At 42.8% G+C, this 22,500-nt stretch overlaps 2 protein-coding genes and 1 non-coding gene across 6 annotated transcripts in view; 1 reads left to right on the top strand and 2 right to left on the bottom strand.

Moving 5' to 3' along the window:
* Cka (Connector of kinase to AP-1) overlaps positions 1-11,533 on the bottom strand; it is a 43,417-nt gene extending 31,884 nt beyond the window's left edge. For all 3 annotated transcript variants that reach the window (XM_080269089.1, XM_080269088.1, XM_080269087.1), the window contains exons 1-3: positions 11,306-11,533; positions 1,232-1,335; positions 460-618 (exon numbers count right to left, since the gene is read on the bottom strand). In XM_080269089.1, coding sequence (XP_080125215.1) covers positions 460-618; positions 1,232-1,335; positions 11,306-11,515 — 473 coding nt within the window. In that variant the 5' untranslated portion in view covers positions 11,516-11,533. The remainder of the gene's footprint in view (positions 1-459; positions 619-1,231; positions 1,336-11,305) is intronic.
* Positions 11,534-11,737: 204 nt separating this feature from the next.
* Positions 11,738-15,272, top strand: LOC145395397 (AP-4 complex subunit sigma-1-like). 2 transcript variants are annotated; one of them, XM_080269001.1, is made up of 3 exons: positions 11,738-11,785; positions 13,170-13,333; positions 14,836-15,272. In XM_080269001.1, the coding sequence occupies exons 2-3, from the start codon at positions 13,199-13,201 to the stop codon at positions 15,130-15,132; spliced, it is 432 nt and encodes a 143-aa protein (XP_080125127.1). In that variant the 5' UTR covers positions 11,738-11,785; positions 13,170-13,198; the 3' UTR covers positions 15,133-15,272. The 2 variants fall into 2 exon arrangements, with proteins under 2 accessions (XP_080125127.1, XP_080125128.1); XM_080269002.1 differs by lacking the exon at positions 11,738-11,785 and adding an exon at positions 12,519-12,579.
* A 3,188-nt stretch (positions 15,273-18,460) lies between these two features.
* Positions 18,461-18,579, bottom strand: LOC145395569 (5S ribosomal RNA). Its single transcript, XR_013896638.1, has one exon. It is a non-coding gene; the product is annotated as a 5S ribosomal RNA (ribosomal RNA).
* Positions 18,580-22,500: the final 3,921 nt, after the last annotated feature.

Below are 22,500 nucleotides of genomic sequence, written 5' to 3' on the forward strand. Positions count from 1 at the left end.
GTAAAGGAAGAGGATATTCACAGGCTCAAATATACAGAAATGACAATGATTAGGTGGATGTGCAATGCGTCCCTGAGTACAAGGCCTGGGGGGGCTGGGTTTACGATGGAAGAGTTGAGAGGAAGGATGGGAAAGAAGCGTACTGGTGTTGTAATGAGGAGGGATAGATTGAAATGGTTTGGGCATTTGGAGAGGATGAAGGATGACAACTGGGTGTGGAAGGTGAGACGTCTTAAATCCTGGGGGTAGGGTTGCGAGAGGCAGACTGAAAAAGACCTGGGATCGGGTCATAGTGTGTGACCTCAGGGATAAGGGACTGCAAAGGGAGGCTGGAGGAGACAGGGAGCATGGAGAGTCGCCATTAGGAGACCAAGGCTGATGGGTGCAAGCATGTTGGAGCTTTTATAAACAAAACAAAACAAACATCGCCAATTCCCCCCTTTCCTTGCTGGTACTCACTGCCTAAGGAGGTGCCGTGACTGTTTCCAGGATACGTTGGTGTTGGTGGATAATATAGCGTCTGGATCCACCCTCACCTCCTCTCCGCCCTCCTCCACTGGCGGATTCATGTCGCCCTGAACCAGCTCAGTGCCGTACTTTAGCTTGTGGTATTTGGCTCTGGAAAATGAAATGGTGGAGGTTATTGTGATATCCAGTGAGAAGGTGGATGAACTGCGTGATTACCTTTCTTCTCTCTCTCTCTCAGGGCCACTCAACCAACCATCCAATCAATCAATCAACCACCCATCCAATCACTCAATCAACTATCCAATCAATCAATCAACCACCCATCCAATCACTCAATCAACCATCCAATCAACCACTAAATCAATCAACCAACCACTCAACCAACCATCCAATCAACTAACCAGTCTAACATCCATCCAATCAACCAACCATCCAACCAATCAATCAATCAACCATCCAATCAATCACCCAATCAATCAATCAACTCACCTTTCTTGTTTTAATGCCTGCATCTTCATTCAATCAACCAACCATCTAATCAACCATCCAATCAATCAATCAACTCACCTTTCTTGTTTTAAAGCATTCTCAAGCATCTTTATTCAATCAACCAACAATCCAATCAATCAACCAACCATTCAATCACCCATCCAATCAATCAATCAACTCACCTTTCTTGTTCTAAAGCATACTCACACATCCTTATTCACTCACTCAATCAATCAATTAACCCTCCAATCACGCAATCAATCAATCAACTCACCTTTCTTGTTTTAAAGCATACTCCAGCATCTTTATTCTTCTGACGAGGTCGTTCTTGAGGTTCTCCTGTCCTTTCCGTTCTCCATTCAAGAAGGCAATCTTCGCCTGTAGAGAACGTGAGAGTGAGCGAGGGAGTGAGGGAGGGAGGGAGGGAGGGATGAAGGAAGGAAGGAGGGATGGAAGGAAGGAAGGAAGGAGGGATGGAAGGAAGGGAGGAAGGAGGGATGGAAGGAAGGGAGGAAGGAGGGATGGAAGAAGGGAGGAAGGAAGGAGGGATGGAGGGATGGGAGGAAGGAAGGAGAGATGGAAGAAGGGAGGAAGGAAGGAGGGATGGGAGGAAGGAAGGAAGGAGAGATGGAAGAAGGGAGGAAGGAAGGAGGGATGGGAGGAAGGAAGGAGGGATGGAAGGAAGGGAGGAAGGAAGCAGGGATGGAAGGAAGGGAGGAAGGAAGGAGAGATGGAAGAAGGGAGGAAGGAAGGAGGGATGGAAGAAGGGAGGAAGGAAGGAGGGATGGAGGGATGGGAGGAAGGAAGGAGAGATGGAAGAAGGGAGGAAGGAAGGAGGGATGGAAGGAAGGGAGGAAGGAAGGAAGGAGAGATGGAAGAAGGGAGGAAGGAAGGAGGGATGGGAGGAAGGAAGGAGGGATGGAAGGAAGGGAGGAAGGAAGGAGGGATGGAAGGAAGGGAGGAAGGAAGCAGGGATGGAAGGAAGGGAGGAAGGAAGGAGGGATGGAATGAAGGGAGGAAGGAAGGAGGGATGGAAGGAAGGGAGTGTACAGCATTTACCTATTTGTAGTATACAGGAATTAAACTAAGCTCGTGTTGTCCAGTCTCCATACCTACATTTATCCAGTCTAGTTTTAAACACATGAATGTTCTTTGCCTGCACCACTTCCTCGTCTAAGTCGTTCCAAATACTTATGCTTCTATTCGGGAAACTGAACCTTTAAGATCAATAATACATCTACTTTTGGCGACCATCATCCACTCACTTGATGTAGTGCTGCCTACTTCTTCCTTAGCCTTTATCATTCTTTTTCTGTGTCTGTCCTCCTCTCTTCCTATTTCTCCCATCTTTCCTGTCACTTCTTATTGCTTTTCTTTCTGTTACAGGTGGCTTTACATTGAGTGACAAGCCAAATGGTTTCCTGTAAGCCAAGAAACTATTTACAGTGCTGGGTGGTAACCATATAACCAAACCATACGTGTTCCCTACGTGTCAACAAGTGGGTTGGTGGAGGGGTAGTGCCCCTCCCCGTAAAACACCTAACTCAGCAGTCAAATGGCCACCCCGTACAGGATTATGGCGTCTGGCAATAGACAGATAGACAGAAGCCATGACCTATTGTTCTTCCATTATCCAGCATAAAATGATCCTCTCCACCCTTTCCAATTCTCTTACGTTTCTAAATATCGTGATCAAGTCATCTCGTTCTCTTCTCTCGCAGTGTTGGTAATTTCAGTTTTTCCAGTCTCTCCTCGTACATGAGTTCCATTAAGCTTGGTATCATCCTCACTGCCATCCATTGAAGCCTCTCTAGTTTATCAATATCTATCTATCTATCTATCTATTGCCAGACACCATAATCCAGTAAGTGGTGGCCATTTGACTCTGAGTTATTTGTCTTACAGGGAGGAGCACTAACCCTCCACCAACCCACTTGTTGACACGTAGGGAGCACGTATGGTTTGGTCATATGGTTACCACCCAGTGTTGTAAATGGTTTCTTGGCTTACAGGAAACCATTAGGCTTGTCACTCAATGTAAAGCCACCTGTAATGGAAAGAAAAACAATAAGAAGTGACAGGAAAGATGGGAAAAATAGGAAGAGAGAAGGGCAGGCACAAAAAAAGAATGATAAAGGCTAAGGAAGAAGTAGGCAGCACTACATCAAGTGAGTGGATGATGGTGAGAAATAGGAAGAGAGGAGGGCAGGCACAAAAAAAGAATGATAAAGGCTAAGGAAGAAGTAGGCAGCACTACATCAAGTGAGTGGATGATGGTGAGAAATAGGAAGAGAGGAGGACAGACACAGAAAAAGAACGATATAGGCTAAGGAAGAAGTAGGCAGCACGACATCAAGTGAGTGGATGATGGTCGCCACCACCAACCAATGTGCTTCTTCATATGAGGTGACCATACCACAGCCACATACTCTAGCCTTGGTCTTATCATGGTCACTATCAACTCCCTCAGCATTTCCTCATCCATATAGCTAAAAGCCACTCTCATGCTGGTCAGTAATCCATAAGTTCATCCAATGATTCTGTTTACACGCTTCTCTGGTGACAAGTTATCCTGAACAATCACTCCCAAATCCTTCTCATCTTTTCTTTTCTATCTATCCATCTATTGCCAGACGCCTCAATCCCGTTCAGGGTGGCCACAAACAAATCACCTTCACGTCGCCCTGTCCCCCGCCATTTCACTGCCCCGATCCCAACAACTCACACCCCCCTCTCTCATATGCCTCTCCACCCCATCCCTCCATCTCATCCTCAGCCTCCCCCTCCCTCTTCCCCCCTCCACCTCACTCACATACACTCTCTTCATCAGTCTTTCACCCTCCATTCTCTCCACATGGCCAAACCACCTCAGTGTTTTACCAGTACTAATTATATCATTGCCCATTTTATACATGTCCAGAGCGGTCTTTTTCACTCATTCCCATTTCCAGTACATGACACTTCTTGGCATTAAAATCCATTTTCCAAGTCTAGCTCCAGCCGTAGAATTTGTCCAAGTCCTCCTACAGTTTATTACAACTATTTTTTTTTTTATTTTCATTTATTGCCAGACGCCATGTATCCCAAACGGGGTGGCCAAGGGCTTAGAGTTAATTGTTTTACAGGGAGGGGCACTAATCCTCCACCAACCCCACTTTTACAACTATCAATACCTTTAATATGTTTCACGATTTTAGCATCATCTGCGAACATACTCATGTAACTATTTAAACCCTCTGGCAAATCATTTACATATATTAGAAACATTATTGGGGCTAAGACAGAGCCCTGGGGTACTCCACTAGTCATGTTTCTCCATTGTGACACCTTGTCTCTTACAACTGTTCTCATCTGCCTTCGTATCAAATAATCTCCCATCCACTCTAATAGTTTCCGAAGCACCCCTCCAAAGGTCTTCAACTTCCACAGCAGTCTCCTATGAGGCACCCTGTCAAATGCTTTCTTGAGGTCAAGATAGACACAATCTACCCATCCCTCCCTCTCTTGTACGACATCTATTACCCTACTGTAGAAAAATAGGTTAGTAACACACGATCTTCCTTCCCTAAAACCAAACTGTCTTGGTGTTATCACTTAAGCCAGGAAACCATTTACAACGCTGGGTGGTAACCATATAACCAAACCATACGTGCTCCCTACGTGTCAACAAGTGGGTTGGTGGAGGGTTAGTGCCCCTCCCTGTAAAACAACTAACTCAGAGTCAAATGGCCAACCCATACGGGATTATGGCGTCTGGCAATAAATAGATAGATAGACTGTTGTTTTTCTTGTTGCAGTATTTTTGTTTTTATTTCTTTACTATTTTCTTCTCTATGCCTTATCCATCTTTTTCTAATAATTTTCTCACAGATTTTACAAACAATACTAGTAAGTAATTGTGTGGATCTTGCCTACCAGTATCTCCTCCCTTGAAGACTGGCACAATACTTGTTCTTTTCCAATCCTTAGGTAACTGTCCATTTTGCAGTGAGGTCTTGATGATGACATAAACAGGCCACACTAACTGGTCTGCACATTCCTACACACACACACACACACACACACACACACACAGAGTGAGTGTGTGTGTGTGTGTGTGTGTGTGTGTGTGTGTGTGTGTGTGTGTGTGTGTGTGTGTGTGTGTGACAGTGTGAGTAGGTTGTGGCAAAAACCACATTAACTACATTCTTCAACAGGCACAAGGATAGGCTGAAGAATGAGAAACTAACTGGAAGAGTATGTGAGTGAGATCTAGCTTAAAAAAAAAAAACTAACAAGACCTCAGCAATCATCCTAATAACCTAACACCTAACTAATCAATTCTAAAATAGCCTATCTAAGCTAAACTAACCACAGGGGAAGACTATCCGATATGGGAATAATACCACCTCCTTCAACAGTCCTTGTTAATTTATAGTTTTAAAAAGTACACAACATGGGAGAGAGGCTATGGTAATCAAAAAAATATATCACCATTAACATTTTTTCTTTTATAACCTTTACAGTAAAACTTTGATATACAGTAGTGGACTTCAACAGACCGGAATTCGCTCTTAGCAGAACTGAGGACGGGGGAAAATATTGGTTGTCTTTATCTATCTATCTATCTATTGCCAGACGCCATAATCCCGTACGGGGTGGCCATTTGACTCTGAGTTATTTATTTTACAGGGAGTGACACTAACCCTCCACCAACCCACCTGACACGTAGGAAGAAATTATTATTATTATTATTATTATTATTATTACAGTAAAACCTCTACATAATGGACTTGAATAAACCATAATTTCCTTTTATCGGACTCTTGGAGCTACCGGACTAAATTCCTATATATCGGAAAAAGTCCGATAAAGCCAGAAGCAGTGCGGACTGCCTGACCACTTCAGCTGAGTTCACCACAATAAGGTACATAAAAGACATGTTTATCAGTGTACAGTACAGTATTATTATATATATTATACCATTGGATTATTGTATTGAATATAACACAGTACAGTATTATTATATATATTATACCACTGGATTATTGTAGTGAAGGTATAACACAGTACAGTACAGCAATGGTGGTGAAAACAGTTTATAAACCGTTGGTGCCATCCTGACTAATGTCTGATATATCGGAAAAAGTCCGGGTTAGCAAAGGCACGTCCAGATGTCGCTTTAATCAGAATTTCACTCTTTTCGAAATGGCTTGGGCCCCAGTTAATTCGTTAGTGTGAGGTGTTACTGAACTTACCGTATATCCATCAAACTGTGCTCTTTTTAGGATATACAGTACTAGGGTTGGTGTTTACTTGGGTTCCTACGTTTCAGCGGTTTTCTCCTTTCCATCAGCTTGTTTACATCGTGTGTGGGCTAATTTTGAAGGCTGTGTATTTAAATATCACCCAAACCTCCTCTAACCACACCAAAACGGGCGACAATGTATTCAGATGGCACTACGACAAATGCCACCCATCCTCGCCAAAAACACCACAGTTGGCATTCTCATAGCTCCCTAACGCCTCTTCCCTAGTGACTTATTTTTCGATATGGCTGGACAATATCCTTTTCTTCATCGTCTATGCATAGTATTGCAATATTGGAACAATTCATTTAACACAGAGATGGGCAATAAGGTCTATCTATCTATCTATCTATTGTCAGACGTCTTAATCCCGTAAGGGGTGGCCATTAACAGCCTCCATGTCGCCCTGTCCCCTGCCATTTCACTGCCCTGCTCCCAGCTCACACACCCCCTTCTCTCATATACCTCACCACTCCATCCCTCCATCTCATCCTTGGCCTCCCCCTCCCTCTCCACTCCATCCCTCCATCTCAGCCCTGGCCTCCCCCTTCCTCACCACTCCATCCCTCCATTTCATCCTTGGCCTCCCCCTCCCTCTCCACTCCATCCCTCCATCTCATCTCTGGCCTCCCCCTTCCTCACCACTCCATCCCTCCATTTCATCCTTGGCCTCCCCCCTCCCTCTCCACTCCATCCCTCCATCTCAGCCCTGGCCTCCCCCTTCCTCACCACTCCATCCCTCCATCTCATCCTTGGCCTCCCCCTACCACTCCCCTCTTCACCTCACTCATACTCTCCTCATTAGTCTCTCGCTCTCCATCCACTAAGGTGTAACAACAAAATAAACCACTGAGAAAAAGGCATTAGGGAGATTCCTTAACCCACAGAAATACAGTCCCTCATCTCTTTCATTATATATATTAAGCAGGGCAGAGGAGTTTTTTTTTTTAATAACAGAATACAGGAAGAAGAAACGAATAATAAAAAAAGTTGAAAATATAAACACACATCCAGGTGGTGGCGACCATCATCCACTCACTTGATGTAGTGCTGCCTACTTCTTCCTTAGCCTTTATCGTTCTTTTTCTGTGTCTGTCCTCCTCTCTTCCTATTTCTCACCATCATCCACTCACTTGATGTCGTGCTGCCTACTTCTTCCTTAGCCTTTATCATTCTTTTTCTGTGCCTGTCGTCCTCTCTTCCTATTTCTCACCATCATCCACTCACTTGATGTAGTGCTGCCTACTTCTTCCTTAGCCTTTATCATTCTTTTTCTGTGCCTGTCCTCCTCTCTTCCTATTTTTCACCATCATCCACTCACTTGATGTAGTGCTGCCTACTTCTTCCTTAGCCTTTATCATTCTTTTTCTGTGCCTGTCGTCCTCTCTTCCTATTTCTCACCATCATCCACTCACTTGATGTAGTGCTGCCTACTTCTTCCTTAGCCTTTATCATTCTTTTTCTGTGCCTGCCCTCCTCTCTTCCTATTTCTCCCATCTTTCCTGTCACTTCTTATTGCTTTTCTTTCCTTTACAGGTGGCTTTACATTGAGTGACAAGCCAAATGGTTTCCTGTAAGCCAAGAAACCATTTACAACGCTGGGTGGTAACCATATAACCAACCCATACGTGTTCCCTACGTGTCAACAAGTGGGTTGGTGGAGGGTTAGTGCCCCTCCCTGTAAAACAAATAACTCAAGAGTCAAATGGCCACCCCGTACGGGATTATGGCGTCTGGCAATAGATAGATAGACATCCAACGCCTGGCAGTACCAAATCATCCCACAAACGATAAAAACAAACTGACGAGGAGGGGGAAAAACCGCCGAAAAAGATGAACATGTAAACACCGATGATTTAGGCAACTGAAAAGCAAATCAACATTAATATATTACCATGACTGTACTACCATATTACCGGGTATTAATTATTATTTTCATTTCAATTATATTATTGAATTATTGCAATTATATTAAGAGGCTGGGGGAGTGGACTTTCTCAGAATCAAGGTCCAAGTGAAATGCAGAAGTAGAAGAAGGGAAGGACAGGAGGAAGTAGTACATACAAGGAGGGTGGAAAGGTTACAAGAGGATGAAAAAAGGCAGAATATAAGAGCAAACTGGAGGAACGATTTGGTATATATGGATTGGAGCATATGGTGGACGTGGAAGGTGTGTGCAAGACATTCACTGAGGAAATCTGTGCAGCATGTGAGGTGGTGTGTGGGGTGAAGAGAAGACGAAAGGGGGTGCAGGGAACAGCGTGGTGGAATGAAGAGGCTGTGGCACAAAAGAAGAAAGCATATAGTGAGTGGATAAGAAACAGGGGCGTGGAAGAAGTTGAGAGGCGGAAGAGAGAGTTATATGTAGAGAGGGAGAGAGAGGTGAAATGATTAGCAAGAGAGAGTAGGAAGACAGTGGATGAGGAATCTGGAAGGAACTTGAGTGTAAAGTGGAGGGACTGTAAGAAAATGTTCTGGAAAGAGGTGAAGAGATTAGACAGGGTGGAAGTGAAGTTAGCAGGGGAGTGAAAGATAAAAATGGTAGATTACTAGTGGAGAAGGGAGAAAAAGTGAGCAGATGGAGAGAACACTTTTATGAAATTGCTGAAAACTGGAGAATGATCTATCTATCTATTGTCAGACGCCTTAATCCCGTATGGGGTGGCCACAAACACCTCCATGTCGCCCTGTCCCCTGCCATCACACTGCCCTCCCCCCAACTCACACCCCCATCTCTCATATACCTCTCCACTCACTCCATATACCTCTTCAGGATTGCAAATGACCCCTAGGAAGGATTAACAACCTCAAGGGCAGGACTAACTATCTATCTATCTGTCTATTGCCAGACACCATAATCCCGTAAATGGTGGCCATTTGACTCTGAGTTAGTTGTTTTACGGGGAGGGGCACTAACCCTCCGCCAACCCACTTGTTGGCACGTAGGGATTACATATGGTTTGGTTATATGGTTACCACCCAGCGTTGTAAATGGTTTCTTGGCTTATAGGAAACCATTTGGCTTGTCACTCAATGTAAAGCCACCTGAAAAGGAAAGAAAAGCAATATGAAGTGACCAGAAAGAGGAAAAGAGGAGGACAGACAGAAAAAGAATGATACAGGCTAAGGAAGAAGTAGGCAGTACTACATCAAGTGAGTGGATGATGGTTGCCCCCACCTACCACTAGCAAGACTAACGACCTCAAAAATAAATAATAATAAGAAGAAGGGAGTGGAAGGAGTTAACATGTAAATGGTGATATATAAAGAGAGAAAACTTAAAATTTGAATTCTTGTTGTAGTTTCATTTAAATATTTGAAACCAGACCACCATTAATATATTATCATTATTACCACACTATTTTCATTTATCATTTCTATTTAGTCAGTATCTACATTAATTTATTGGTCAAGGGCTTCTCATTAATTTTAAATAATCAAAACAATGATGCATTATTCATTTCATTCCAACCGCCACCAAATGATTTATTTATTCATGATCATAATTAACTTCCTGAATTGCTATCATCATCATTCATTATCCTGATTCTCCTCCACATCATCAGCATCATCTCCATTCTCCTCTTCCTCCACATCACCATCATCATCATCATCTCCAGCTTCCTCCTCCTCCACATCATCATCTCCATTCTCCTCTTCATCCACATCATCATCATCATCTCCATTCTCTTCCTCCACATCATCATCATCTCCATTCTCCTCCTCCTCCACATCATCATCATCATCTCCATTCTCCTCTTCATCCACATCATCATCATCATCAACATCTCCATTCTCCTCTTCCTCCACATCATCATCTCCATTCTCCTCCACATCATCATCAACATCTCCATTCTCCTCTTCCTCCACATCATCATCATCATCTCCATCCTCCTCTTCATCCACATCATCATCATCTCCATTCTCCTCTTCATCCACATCTCCATTCTCTTCCTCCACATCATCATCATCTCCATTCTCCTCCTCCTCCTCATCATCATCATCATCATCTCCATTCTCCTCCTCCTCCACATCATCATCATCATCATCTCCATTCTCCTCTTCCTCCACATCATCATCATCTCCATTCTCCTCTTCCTCCACATCATCATCATCTCCATTCTCATCATCATCATCATCATTCTCCTCTTCATCCACATCATCATCATCTCCATTCTCATCATCATCATCATCATCTCCATCCTCTTCCTCCTCATCATCATCATCTCCATTCTCATCATCATCATCATCATCTCCATTCTCCTCTTCCTCCTCCTCATCATCATCCCCTTCATCATCATCATCATCTCCATTCTCCTCCTCCTCATCATCATCATCTCCATCCTCCTCTTCATCCACATCATCATCATCATCAACATCTCCATTCTCCTCTTCATCCACATCATCATCATCTCCATCCTCTTCCTCCTCATCATCATCATCTCCATTCTCATCATCATCATCATCATCATCATCATTCTCCTCTTCCTCCTCCTCATCATCCCCTTCATCATCATCATCATCACCTACTGTCAACATACATAATTCTGACAGCAAGGCAACTGGGCAAATTTATCATCATTAATACACTACTTCTACTACTACACTATTTTATTTATGACTTTTTTTTATTTATAACAATTTACTGTAATTATACTCGGACCATTGTTTATCCAAAATGACTGGCCTAATGAATTATATATCGTAATAGTGTCGCCATATTAAATTAACCCCCATTACTACTAAATTAACCCCCATTACTACTAAATTATCTTATTCATGGGTACAATTATCTCCATGAATAACCCTGGTGGATAAATAATATTAATGGGTAAATAATGGTGTGTGTGGGAGAGGGTATGGCAACCAGACAACAGCTGATCACCGTCAATCAATGATACACCCACACCCCTCTCCCTACACCACGTTATTTCCCCCTCCCACACCCTTCCCACTCGCCCACAACCCCCACCAGCCCCTCCCGGACAAACTACAGAATATTTGACCACCATTATGCATCAGATATAGCACAGTACAGGGGAATTAGAGGCAAAACAAACCTGTAGTTCCGCCCTCTCCAGCTCCCACTGTGAACGCTCCATCTCAAACCTGGCCCACTCATGCTGTATAAAGTGCAATATTCCCGGGATGGAGTACTGTATCCGCTGGCTGGGCTCCTCTAGGTTTTGTCGGTTGGCCACACCAGCCGGACTCGCACTCCCTCCCAGCTGGTTTTGACTCGAAGCCTCATCCATCCTCGGTAATCTCATACCATGGCAGCCATTACAACCCACACTCGATGCACTGACTCACTCCCAATCTCTTCTGAAAAACCACCCTCATACCACCCTCCCTTTCCCCTAATACTTCCAATACCCATAAAATTCCCCCTATTATAACTTCCTTTATCATATTTTTTGCCATTATGGGAAAAATTATTCAAGGAAACTGGATATACTCCTGTGGCGTGATGTAAAATTTTATTGGAACCACGGCGGCTGTCAGGACTGGCCGCTGTGCGAGAAAAGAAAATATTTTCCGTGAGTCGCCACAAATTGAGCCTCCCCATACGGCCACCCTGCCCTAACCCTTCCCCATTAACAGCCTGATAATTACCCTTGATTATTAATGAGTTAGTTTGGATCTAATGGCCCTGGTTGATGAGTAAGGAGTGAAAATGGTGACTGACGATGTTCAGTTAAGATGGTCCATTCAGATAATGCCAGATAAGGCCGTGTCCTTATTTGCAAAGCAGAGGCAGGCCTTTTATGGACAATGAATTTACAGATCCACTTGCCCTTATTGTCATGGATTTTATATATAAGTAAAGTCTGGCTTGGGAGATTGACGAATTATTAACGTATTTGGAAACGGCTTGGAAATTTACGGGGCCTTTTCTGGAGAATTTATTTACAGACCCTGCATGAACAGAGGCACTTGGCCCTACTGTCATGAATTATATATATATCAGTAAGCTGCTGTGGTTCAAAAGGCGTAAATTAATAATACAATAAAGCAGAGGATGTTATATAAAGGAGCCTTTTAAGGAGAAAATAATATGACTCGCCAGCAGCCTCATTGTCTTTTAACTATTTATAACCAAAGTCTGCAAGAAAAAATAATAAGCAAAGGATGTTATTGAATAAAAACTTTTAGGGAGAATGTACAATAGAAATTTTACTAGCAAAAGAATCAGCATACATAATCGTTTTTCATTTTTGTCCGTCTTGCATCAGTTAAAGTACTTTGCATGAATAACATTTTGATACAGGATAATGAATGAAAAATAAAAGGAGAATGTTCATCCTTTCATAAAGTTAGGTTACTTATTAGAGTAAGTCATAGTTCATTATTGCCCTTATATTTTCATTCAACTTATAGTGCATAGTTGGTTATATTGTTCTTATTGGACTAATAGTATTTGTCCTGTTGTTATGGAATTACTTATTGTCCTATTGTTTTTATTTAATTTGTTGTACTTAAGTCATTTTGTTTTGATGTAGCTTATTACTTCTGTGGTACTCTAATACTGTACTACCACCACCACCACCACTACTATTATTACTACTGTACTATTACTACTACTACTACTACAACTACCAGTAATAACAATAATAACTAATTCCTTTATACAACAGAATAGATATTGATGGTTAGATATTCCCTTTTTTTACACCACAAACAATTATTGATGTTGAATATCCTTTTTATTTACACCACAAACAATTATTGATGTTGGATATCCGTTTTATTTACACCACAAACAAGTATTGATGTTATTATATTCCTTTTTCTTATACCATAAACGAGTATTGATGTTGGATATCCTTTTTATTTACACCACAAACAAATATTGATGTATTCTCTTTTTCTTTTTTTATACCACAAATAAGTATTGATGTTGTATAATTTTTTACACTACAGAGAACTACTGATGATCTACAGCAAGGAACATGATGAACTATTTACTTATATCGAAGGACGGCAATGTACTCTTCTCGCATTACTTCACACACGTCACCTCCTCAGCCAGACCTGCCCTAGAGTCCCGGGTTGTCAACAAATGCCAGAATGCGGATAAAAATGCTGTAGGTTATTCTTTGGGGGGCGACCATCATCCACTCGCTTGATGTAGTGCTACCTACTTCTTTTTCTGCATCTACCCTCGTCTCTCCCTATTTCTCATTATTATTCACTCACGATGTAGTGCTGCCTACTTCTTCCTTCACCTTTATCATTCTTTTTCTGTGTCTGTCCTCCTCTCTTCCTATTTCTCACCATCATCCACTCACTTGATGTAGTGCTGCCTACTTCTTCCTTCACATGTATCATTCTTTTTCTGTGTCTGTCCTCCTCTCTTCCTATTTCTCACCATCATCCACTCACTTGATGTAGTGCTGCCAACTTCTTCCTTCACCTTTATCATTCTTTTTCAGTGTCTGTCCTCCTCTCTTCCTATTTCTCCCATCTTTCCTGTCACTTTTTATAACTCTTCTTTCCTTTACAGGTGGCTTTACATTGAGTGACAAGCCTAATGGTTTCCTGTAAGCCAGGAAACCATTAGGCTTGTCACTCAGTGTATTGTAACTATAGTATTAAGTAAAGAAATATGATAAGAGTTGATTTGTTGGGATGGAGTGCACAGGTGTATGAGAGAGGGGGATGTGAGCTGGGGAGAGGGCAGTAAAATGGCAGGGGACAGGGCAACATGGAGGCGATTTGTTTGTGGCCACCCCTTACAGGTTTATGGCATCTGGTTGTGTGATATTCAGTGAGCTTTAGTTTAGGTAGGAATGAGTCTCCTTGATTACTAGTCAGAGAGAGCAATCTGACCACATCCCAGTGCATCCTAACTCAACTGAGCTGAAAGGGGTTAGGGAGCATTGTCAGATCGGGTAGACTTATTGTAGTTTTGAGTAATATTTCTTTCTCTCTCTCTCCCTCTCATACCCTACCTCACCCCATCCAAGGGCAGGAAAAGTGATGTTGATAATGATGATAATAATGATGATGATGAGTGACAAAAATGATGATAATAGCAATGATGATGATGATGATGAGTGATGAAAATAATAATGATTCTATCTATCTATTGCCAGACGCCTCAATCCCGTACGGGGTGGCCACAAACAAATTGCCTCCATGTCGCCCTGTCCCCCGCCATTTCACTGCCCTGCTCCCAACTCACACCCCCCTCTCTCATATACCTCTCCACCCCATCCCTCCATCTCATCCTTGGCCTCCCCCTCCCTCTTCCCCCCTCCACCTCACTCACATACACTCTCTTCATCAGTCTTTCACCCTCCATCCTCTCCACATGGCCAAACCACCTCAGTGTGTTCCTCATAACACTTCCTATCACATCCACATCCACACCACAACGCTCCCTCACTTCCTCATTTGTCAGTCTGTCTCTCCATGTAATTCCACATCCACCTCACTCACATACACTCTCCTCGTCAGTCTCTCACCCTCCATCCTCTCCACATGGCCAAACCACCTCAGTGTGTTCCTTCTATCACAATAATGATAACAGTAATAATAACAGTGATGACGACAAGCCAACAATTCTCCCTTTCTCCCTCCACAGTGCCACTTCTTGGAGGACGGGGATAGTCTGCTAGTATTCCGGTGGTTCGGTCCCTGCGTCTTCATCCTCTCGGCGGACCAGCAAGAGAATGAGCTCATGCTGTACGAATTCCTGGCCCTGTACGTTGGGGCGCTGCATCGGTACTTCGGGAAATTCACCGAGCGGCACCTCCTCCTCAACACCGACCACCTGCACATGGTCCTCGAGGAAATGGTGGTCGGGGGAGAGCTGGTGGAGTCGTCGGTGAAGAATGCCTTGGCTCCGATACAAATGCTCGACTCTGTGGCCTCGAGATAGCTCCTTTAATTTTATTCCTGTAAGGGGTGGCCACAAGCAGATCGTCTCCATGTCACCCTGTCCTATGCTGTTTCCTTGAGATAGCTCCTTTCTTTAATTTTAATCCTGTAAGGGGTGGCCACAAAAAGATCACCTCCACGTCACCCTGTCCTATGCTATTTCCTTGAGATAGCTCCTTTCTTTAATTTTGATCCTGTAAGGGGTGGCCACAAACAGATCACCTCCATGTAGCCCTGTCCTCTGCTATTTTGCTGCCCTCCCCCGAGCTTACATCCCCCCTCTCATATACCTCTCCATCCCTCCATCTCATCCTTGGTCTCCCCCTCCCACTCCCCCCCTTCCAACTCACTCATACACTCCTTGTTAGTCTCTATCCCTCACTCACATACTCCAGGTTAGTCACGCTCCATCCCTCACTCATCCTTGGTCTCCCCCTCCCTCTGTACTAAAATCTGCACAGAGTCATAGCCTCGTCCTAGTGTACGTCCCACAAAGAGTACATGTAATTTATGTACATTTTTTTGGCATGAGTGTGATACTGTACAGAAAGAATTTTATGACTGATTAAAGCGTTGAATTTAAATGAATGTTTTATTGAACCAGTTTAATAAAGAGTGATGATGTAAAGGTAGATGTATGGAGAAGGGTTGCTGGTTAATATCATCATCACTTGTCATCATCATCATCATCATCATCATCATTGTAGGGGAATTAAGAAAGGAAGACTGACTCTATCGGATAAGGAAGAATGGATAACAATAGAGTGGTGAAAAAGGTATATCTGAGCGAATTTGAAGAAGGGAGGAGGTGAGGTAGGCCAAGGAGAAGGTGGAGGGATATGGTGGATGAGTGTGTGAGGAAGAGAGGTTTGTAAGTCAGTGAGGCTAGGGAACTGACAAGGGATCGAGCTGGCTGGATGAATGTTGTGAGGAGAAGTGCATGATCAGGGATTTGGCACCCCTTTTTAATGTGGCAGCGTCTGGACTGACTCTGTCAGATACGTTTATGTGAAACTACAGAACGTGTTGAATGTTTTTGGCATATCAGGTACAGCCATGATTCCAGGGGCTTGAATGATGAGTGAATGGAAGTGTGGCCCATTGGATTGGGCAAATTTGGGCTGTCTGGATGTTGCTACTCCTCACCCTGCCCTAGGGTGGGAAAGGAGGTCCAGATGATGATGATGATGAAGATGGTGATGATGATGATGATGATGGTGATGATGATGATGATGATGATGATGGTGATGATTATGATGGTGATGATGATGAATTATTAAAGATCCAATTCAATACAGAACCTGGACAAAAAAATAATAATAATAATAATAATAATGGAGGGTGAACCATGGTGAGATATGGCCAGAAAAAAAGTAATGATTATTTTGTCACATTTTTCTTTTTTTTTACAAGCACATTAAAGAAAAAGGTCATGATTTTTTTTTTTTATAATTCATTATTTTTTTTTACAATATCATACACTACTATCAAAGAGTCCTATGCATAAATAAACTGCTAAGAGAGAGAGATGTTAGGGATGAAAGGAAATACCAGAAAGTGAGCAGTGGTGAGGTATGGTTAGAAAGAGAAATTATTATATTATTACATTCATTATTTTTTTTTAAGACATTAAGGAAAAATTTATTCATTATTTTTTACTCTTTTTTCCAAGCATCATCATCATCATCATCATAATTATCATCATCATCATCATCATCACCATCATCACCACCATCCTATCCTCCTTTCCCACCCTACGGCAGGGTGAGGAGTAGCAACATCCCGACAGCCCAAACCCAAATTTGCTGAGTCCCATGGGCCACACTTCCATTCGCTCATCATTCAAGCCCCTGGAATCCTGGCTCACTCTGATATGCCAAAAACATTCACCACGTTCTGTAGTTTCACATAAACGTATCCGACAGAGTCAATCCGGACGCTGTCAGGTTAAAAGGGGTGCCAAATCCCTCATCATGCACTTCTCCTCACAACATTCATCCAGCCAGCTCGATCTCTTGTCAGTTCCCTAGCCTCACTGACTTCCAAACCTCTCTTCCTCACACACTCATCCACCATATCCCTCCACCTTCTCCTTGGCCTACCTTGCCTCCTCCCTCCTTCAAATTCGCTCAGATATACCTTTTTCACCACTCTATTGTTATCCATTCTCTCCACATGACCATACCATCTCAGTACACTCTCTTCAATTCTGGTGTCCACAGACTTCCTCACTCCACATCTTTCACGAATCACATTATTTCATATCCTATCCACCCTCTGTACTCCACATACATTCCTCAGCAGTCTCACCTCCACTTCCTCACTCCACATCTTTCACAAATCACATTATTTCGTATCCTATCCACCCTCTGTACTCCACATACATTCCTCAGCAGTCAGTCCCATCTCCACTGCTCTCACTCGTCAGTTCCCTCGCCTCACCAACTTTTTACAAGCACAATAAGGCAAAAATGAATGACGATTATTTTCCGTAAACTCATTCAGGAAAGAAATTATTCATTATCTTTAACATTCATTATTATTTTTTTACAAGCACATTAAGGAAAAAAATTATTCATTAGTCATCATTATTTTTTACATTTTTTTTTACAAGGAAATTCAGGAAAAAACATTATTATTTTTTTATTCATTTTTTTTTTACAATCACAATAAGGTATGCCAAAAAAATATATATGTATAACTTTTACCTCACATTCATGGTTTTTATTATTTTCTTACAATCACGATGAAAAAAAACAAAAAACATTCCCTATTATTTTAACCACAAAATATAAATAAATAAAAACGATAAACTCTCAATTATCCGTTGTTGCAGTCTCCGGTGCTAGAGGCTCGGCTCAATGCAATATCGGGTGAAATTATGCAACATCCAGCACCAAAACGGGACATGACTGGAAGTTCCGTGCAATATCCGGTGTAGCTGACCAGCGCTGTATTACGACTGCATCATCAGGGCTACCTCGGTTTTACGATGGGATGCATTGAGGAAAACCCATCGCTAGGCAGGGTATTGTATCTTGGGGTTGATTTAACATGTAAAGTAATGGGATGCGTTTACCAGCTTTAAGTTTCCCCCCCAACCAAGTCCAAAACCCACCCAAATGAGTCCAAAAGCAAGTGTAAAGCCAGTCTACATGGCCTAACAGCTGTCAAGGAAGCTAACCTAAGCCCAACACCTGTAAATTCATTCATTTATTGCCAGACGCCATGTATCCCAAACGGGGTGGCCAAGGGCTTAGAGTTAATTGTTTTACAGGGAGGGGCACTACTCCTCCACCAACCCCACTTGACACGTAGGGAGAACGTTATGCCAACAGCATCTGGTGTTCCCAGGCGGTCACCCATCCAAGTACTAACCAGACCCAACGTTGCTTAACTTCACTGATCGGACGGGAAGCGGTGTACTCAACGTGGTATGACCGTTGGCTGTAAATAACTCACTAAAACCAACAAATACAATCTGAAAATCATCAGAAATAGGTCAGAAAATATCAAACACTTCACATGTCTGGTTCTGGTCGTCATCCTTGCTATCCCCCCCCGAGGCTGGAGGACACATGGTGCTCCCCAACACTCACTCATCCTCATCAATGCCCTCAAACCCCACCTCAAGGGCAGGGTCAGGGAGGTGGGGGAAGCCTGGCGAGGTGGGGTGATGGTGGCAGGAGACTGATGCAATGGCTCAGGGGGTGGCGATGGGGTGTGATGCAATGACTTACATGGTGGCGATGGGGTGCGATGCCCAGTGCAAAACCAGGGGTAGGCCTATGATGGGTGGGGTAGGGTTAATTTCTACCCTGATCGCCAGTCCGGGGTATTGCACAGCAGGGTATCATATAAAAGGGTATCCGTGTACTCAATTATATTTTATACTTGTCTATCTACCTATCTATTGCCAGACGCCTCAATCCCGTTCGGGGTGGCCACAAACAAATCGCCTCCACGTCGCCCTGTCCCCCACCATTTCACTGCCCTGCTCCCAACGCACACCCCCCTCTCTCATATAACTCTCCGGCGTAGGGCTTGGCTGAATTACAACAGATAATTGAGAGTCAACTGTGTTTATAATTTTCCCTTTACATTCATGATTTCCTTTTCTACAAGCAATTTCCAATCCAAATTATTTTTTTACAAACACATTCTGATTCAAATAAATGAAAGCCCACAAGCATAGTCTAATTCCTACACATACCTTAGCCCATTCACCACGAGGATGCGTTTATTATTATCCTTGCTACTGACAGACCAGCTCATTCTTACTATTCATTGTGGGGTTGGAATGAGTCCCCTTGGTCACTAGTCAAAACAACCTTTCAATCAGGCTTTGAAGTGGGAATGGGTCTCCTTGGTTACTAGTCAAATCAACCCTCCAATCAGAATGAGAAGTGGGAATGAGCCTCCTTGGTTACTAGTCAAATCAACCCTCCAATCAGCTTAGTTGATTTTCTACTGTCTTCCTCTGTATTTCCTACTGTCTTCCTCTGTCTGTATTTCCTACTGTCTTCCTCTGTCTGTATTTCCTACTGTCTTCCTCTGTCTGTATTTCCTACTGTCTTCCTCTCTGTCTGTATTTCCCACTGCCTATGACCTCCAGTCTTTCAATCGCAGTGTGTCCAGGCATCTCAAAATGAACGCATCTTGAATTTGGCACTGTTATCTTGTTTAAGTACCATGGCTTTACACAACACAGAGGAGGACAGTCAGGTGTAATAAACAAAATAAATCACTTAGGAAAAGGTGTTGGGGGGCTTAACTGAGAAGAAAACCTGTTCGTAGCAAGGATAATGTTACAAAAAAATCCTCGTGCTGATGTGGTTATATTACCTAAGTCAATATACTAACACTAATACTGATATTTGTAGTTGTAGTAGTAGTAGTAACTGTAGTAGTAGTAGTAATTGCAGTAGTAATGGTCACAGTAGCAGTAGTATTAATAGTAGTAGTAGTAGTAGCACTAGTAGTATTAGTAATGGTGGTAGTAGTAGTAGTAGTAGTAGTAATAGTAGTAGTAGTAACAGTAATAGTAGTAACAGTAGTAGTAATGGTAATAATAGTAGTAGTTGTAGTAATAATAATACTGTAATAGTAGTAGCAATACAGGTAGTAGTAACAGTCATAATAGTAGTACAATAATAGTAGTAGTTGTTGTTGTTGTTTTTGTTGTTGCTTCACCCTGGTCTGTGTGGAGGAGCAGACCCATCAAGCACAGGTAAGCCAGTAGTTCTGTGGGGCCATTTTACAGGTACAGTACAGTACATATACCGTGTAGGGATCCACTGCACCCTTGTGGTACACACCGCCATACCAGGGTGAGATCGGGGATTGTATTGCGTTGGGAAAGGAAACTCCCTAACACCTCTTCCTTAGGGATTTATTTTTGGATACAGCCAAATGTAATACAGTATGCAAAACAAATCACTTAGGAAAAAGTGTTTGGGAGCTTCCTCAACTAATAAGAAAGCAAAGTAAATCACTTCAACTAATGGGAAAACAAAATAAATCACTTAGGAAAAGGTGTTAGGGAATTTCCTCAACTGACAAAAGAGCACAATAAATCACTGAGGAAAAGGTGTTTGGGAGCTTCCTCAACTGACAAGAATGCAATATAAATCACTTAGGAAAAGGTGTTAGGGAGTTTCCTCAACTGACAAGAAAGCAATATAAATCACTTAGGAAAAGGTGTTAGGGCGCTTCCTCAACTAACAAGAAGGAAAAATAAATTGCTTGGGAAAAGGTGTTAGGGAACTTCCTCAACTAACAAGAAGGAAAAATAAATTGCTTGGGAAAAGGTGTTAGGGAACTTCCTCAACTAACAAAAAAGTAAAATAAATTGCTTAAGAAAAGGTGTTCAGGAGCTTCCTCAACTAACAAGAGAGTAAAATAAATCACTTATGAAAAGGTATTAGGGAGCTTCCTCAACTGACATGAAAGCAAAATAAATCACTTAGAAAAAGGTGTTCGGGAGCTGAAGAGAATACCAGTCGAGGTCCTTCCCATAGCAAGGTGAAGGGAAATACAGGAAGGTTTGGTTACTGGGTGGATGCCGCAGCTGCTTCACAATATTTAATACTGAATGGTACTGACTAGCACTGCCTAATTCAAGCATTCCCTCATGGTTAAAAAAATAAATCACTTGGGAAATGGCGTTACGGAGAATGACGTTTTGAGAATGCTGTACGTTGATCATTCTCGTGCCATGTACAGTACAGCAAGCGCTCACATAACAGGAATATCGTACCATGAATAACGCATGAATATTGTGCCATGAACAACGGATGAATATCGTACCATGAATAACACATATCATTCCACAAATAATGCATGAATATCGTGCCATACTGCAGGAATCTCGTACCGTGAATAACGCTGGGTATATCGTACCATGAATAACGCATGAATATCATACTATGAATAACACTGGGGATATCGTACCATAACACATGAATATTATACCGTGAATAACGCAGGAATATTGTACCATGAATAACGCAGGAATATCGTACCACGAATAACGCAGGAATATCGTACCACGAATAACGCAGGAATATCGTACCGTGAATAACGTACCCGGAAGGTCCCGTTTTACGAGAATTTCACGTAATAGGGCCGTGTGTTTACGTGTTACAGAGCCTCATGGTACCTCTGCCGGCCCAAAGTTCACTGTTTGGGCTAATTTTCCGTTTTTTTCCCAGGACATTTACCAAGCTACTAAAGACTTCCGGACACACAAACACCGGAGGATTCCCCACCTTGAAGGGATGAGGTTGTGGGCCTGCTGGGGGAGGTGTAGTGGGTTCCAAGGCAGGGCAGGACTCCTACTGGTCATCCTGCCGTGGAAGAAGATGAGTCCTGGACATCCTGATTCCTCTGCTGCCACTCTTCTGCTTCCTGCACAAACCCCTCAGTGTCAACAGTCACAGCAGACACAACATCTCGTTCCAGTCGTTGTTGATCTGGAATGTCTCGATGAGGAATCGTACGAATGGTGGACTCATAAACTTTGTAAAACTTTGCAATGTCACAATTCCACTGTCCTCTCCCCTTCCTCTTGATGACATCCACCTTCTGCTCCTGCATCAGAGACTTCCAGTGTTTGGCGGCAGCATGGCTGGGGTGGGTCAGGTTGCCAAATAAGACAGCAAAGATCACACAGCGCACATGTGCGGCCTTGCACCGCATTCTGTCTATCATTGGCCACACTGTGTGAATTCCAACCATAATTTCATGCCTGCCGCCGCATTCTGTCTATGTGACAGGTAATGTATAAAATGAACGCCTTCCTCCAATCGCGTTTTATCTATTTCTTTCGCACCGTGACATTTTCGGGACACAAAATGGCACCTGGCGT

Source organism: Coenobita brevimanus, chromosome 31 (genome assembly GCF_032717465.1).
Source record: "Coenobita brevimanus isolate Jiangsu-jjx chromosome 31, ASM3271746v2, whole genome shotgun sequence".
Lineage (NCBI taxonomy): Eukaryota > Metazoa > Arthropoda > Malacostraca > Decapoda > Coenobitidae > Coenobita > Coenobita brevimanus.

What these genes read in the sequence shown, in the direction of transcription:
- LOC145395397 (XM_080269001.1), top strand. Translation starts at nt 13,199, where the DNA reads ATGATGAACTATTTACTTATATCGAAGGACGGCAATGTACTCTTCTCG. An exon ending in AGAATGCGGATAAAAATGCT is followed by an intron (nt 13,334 to 14,835) that starts GTAGGTTATTCT and finishes CTCCCTCCACAG; the next exon opens with TGCCACTTCTTGGAGGACGG.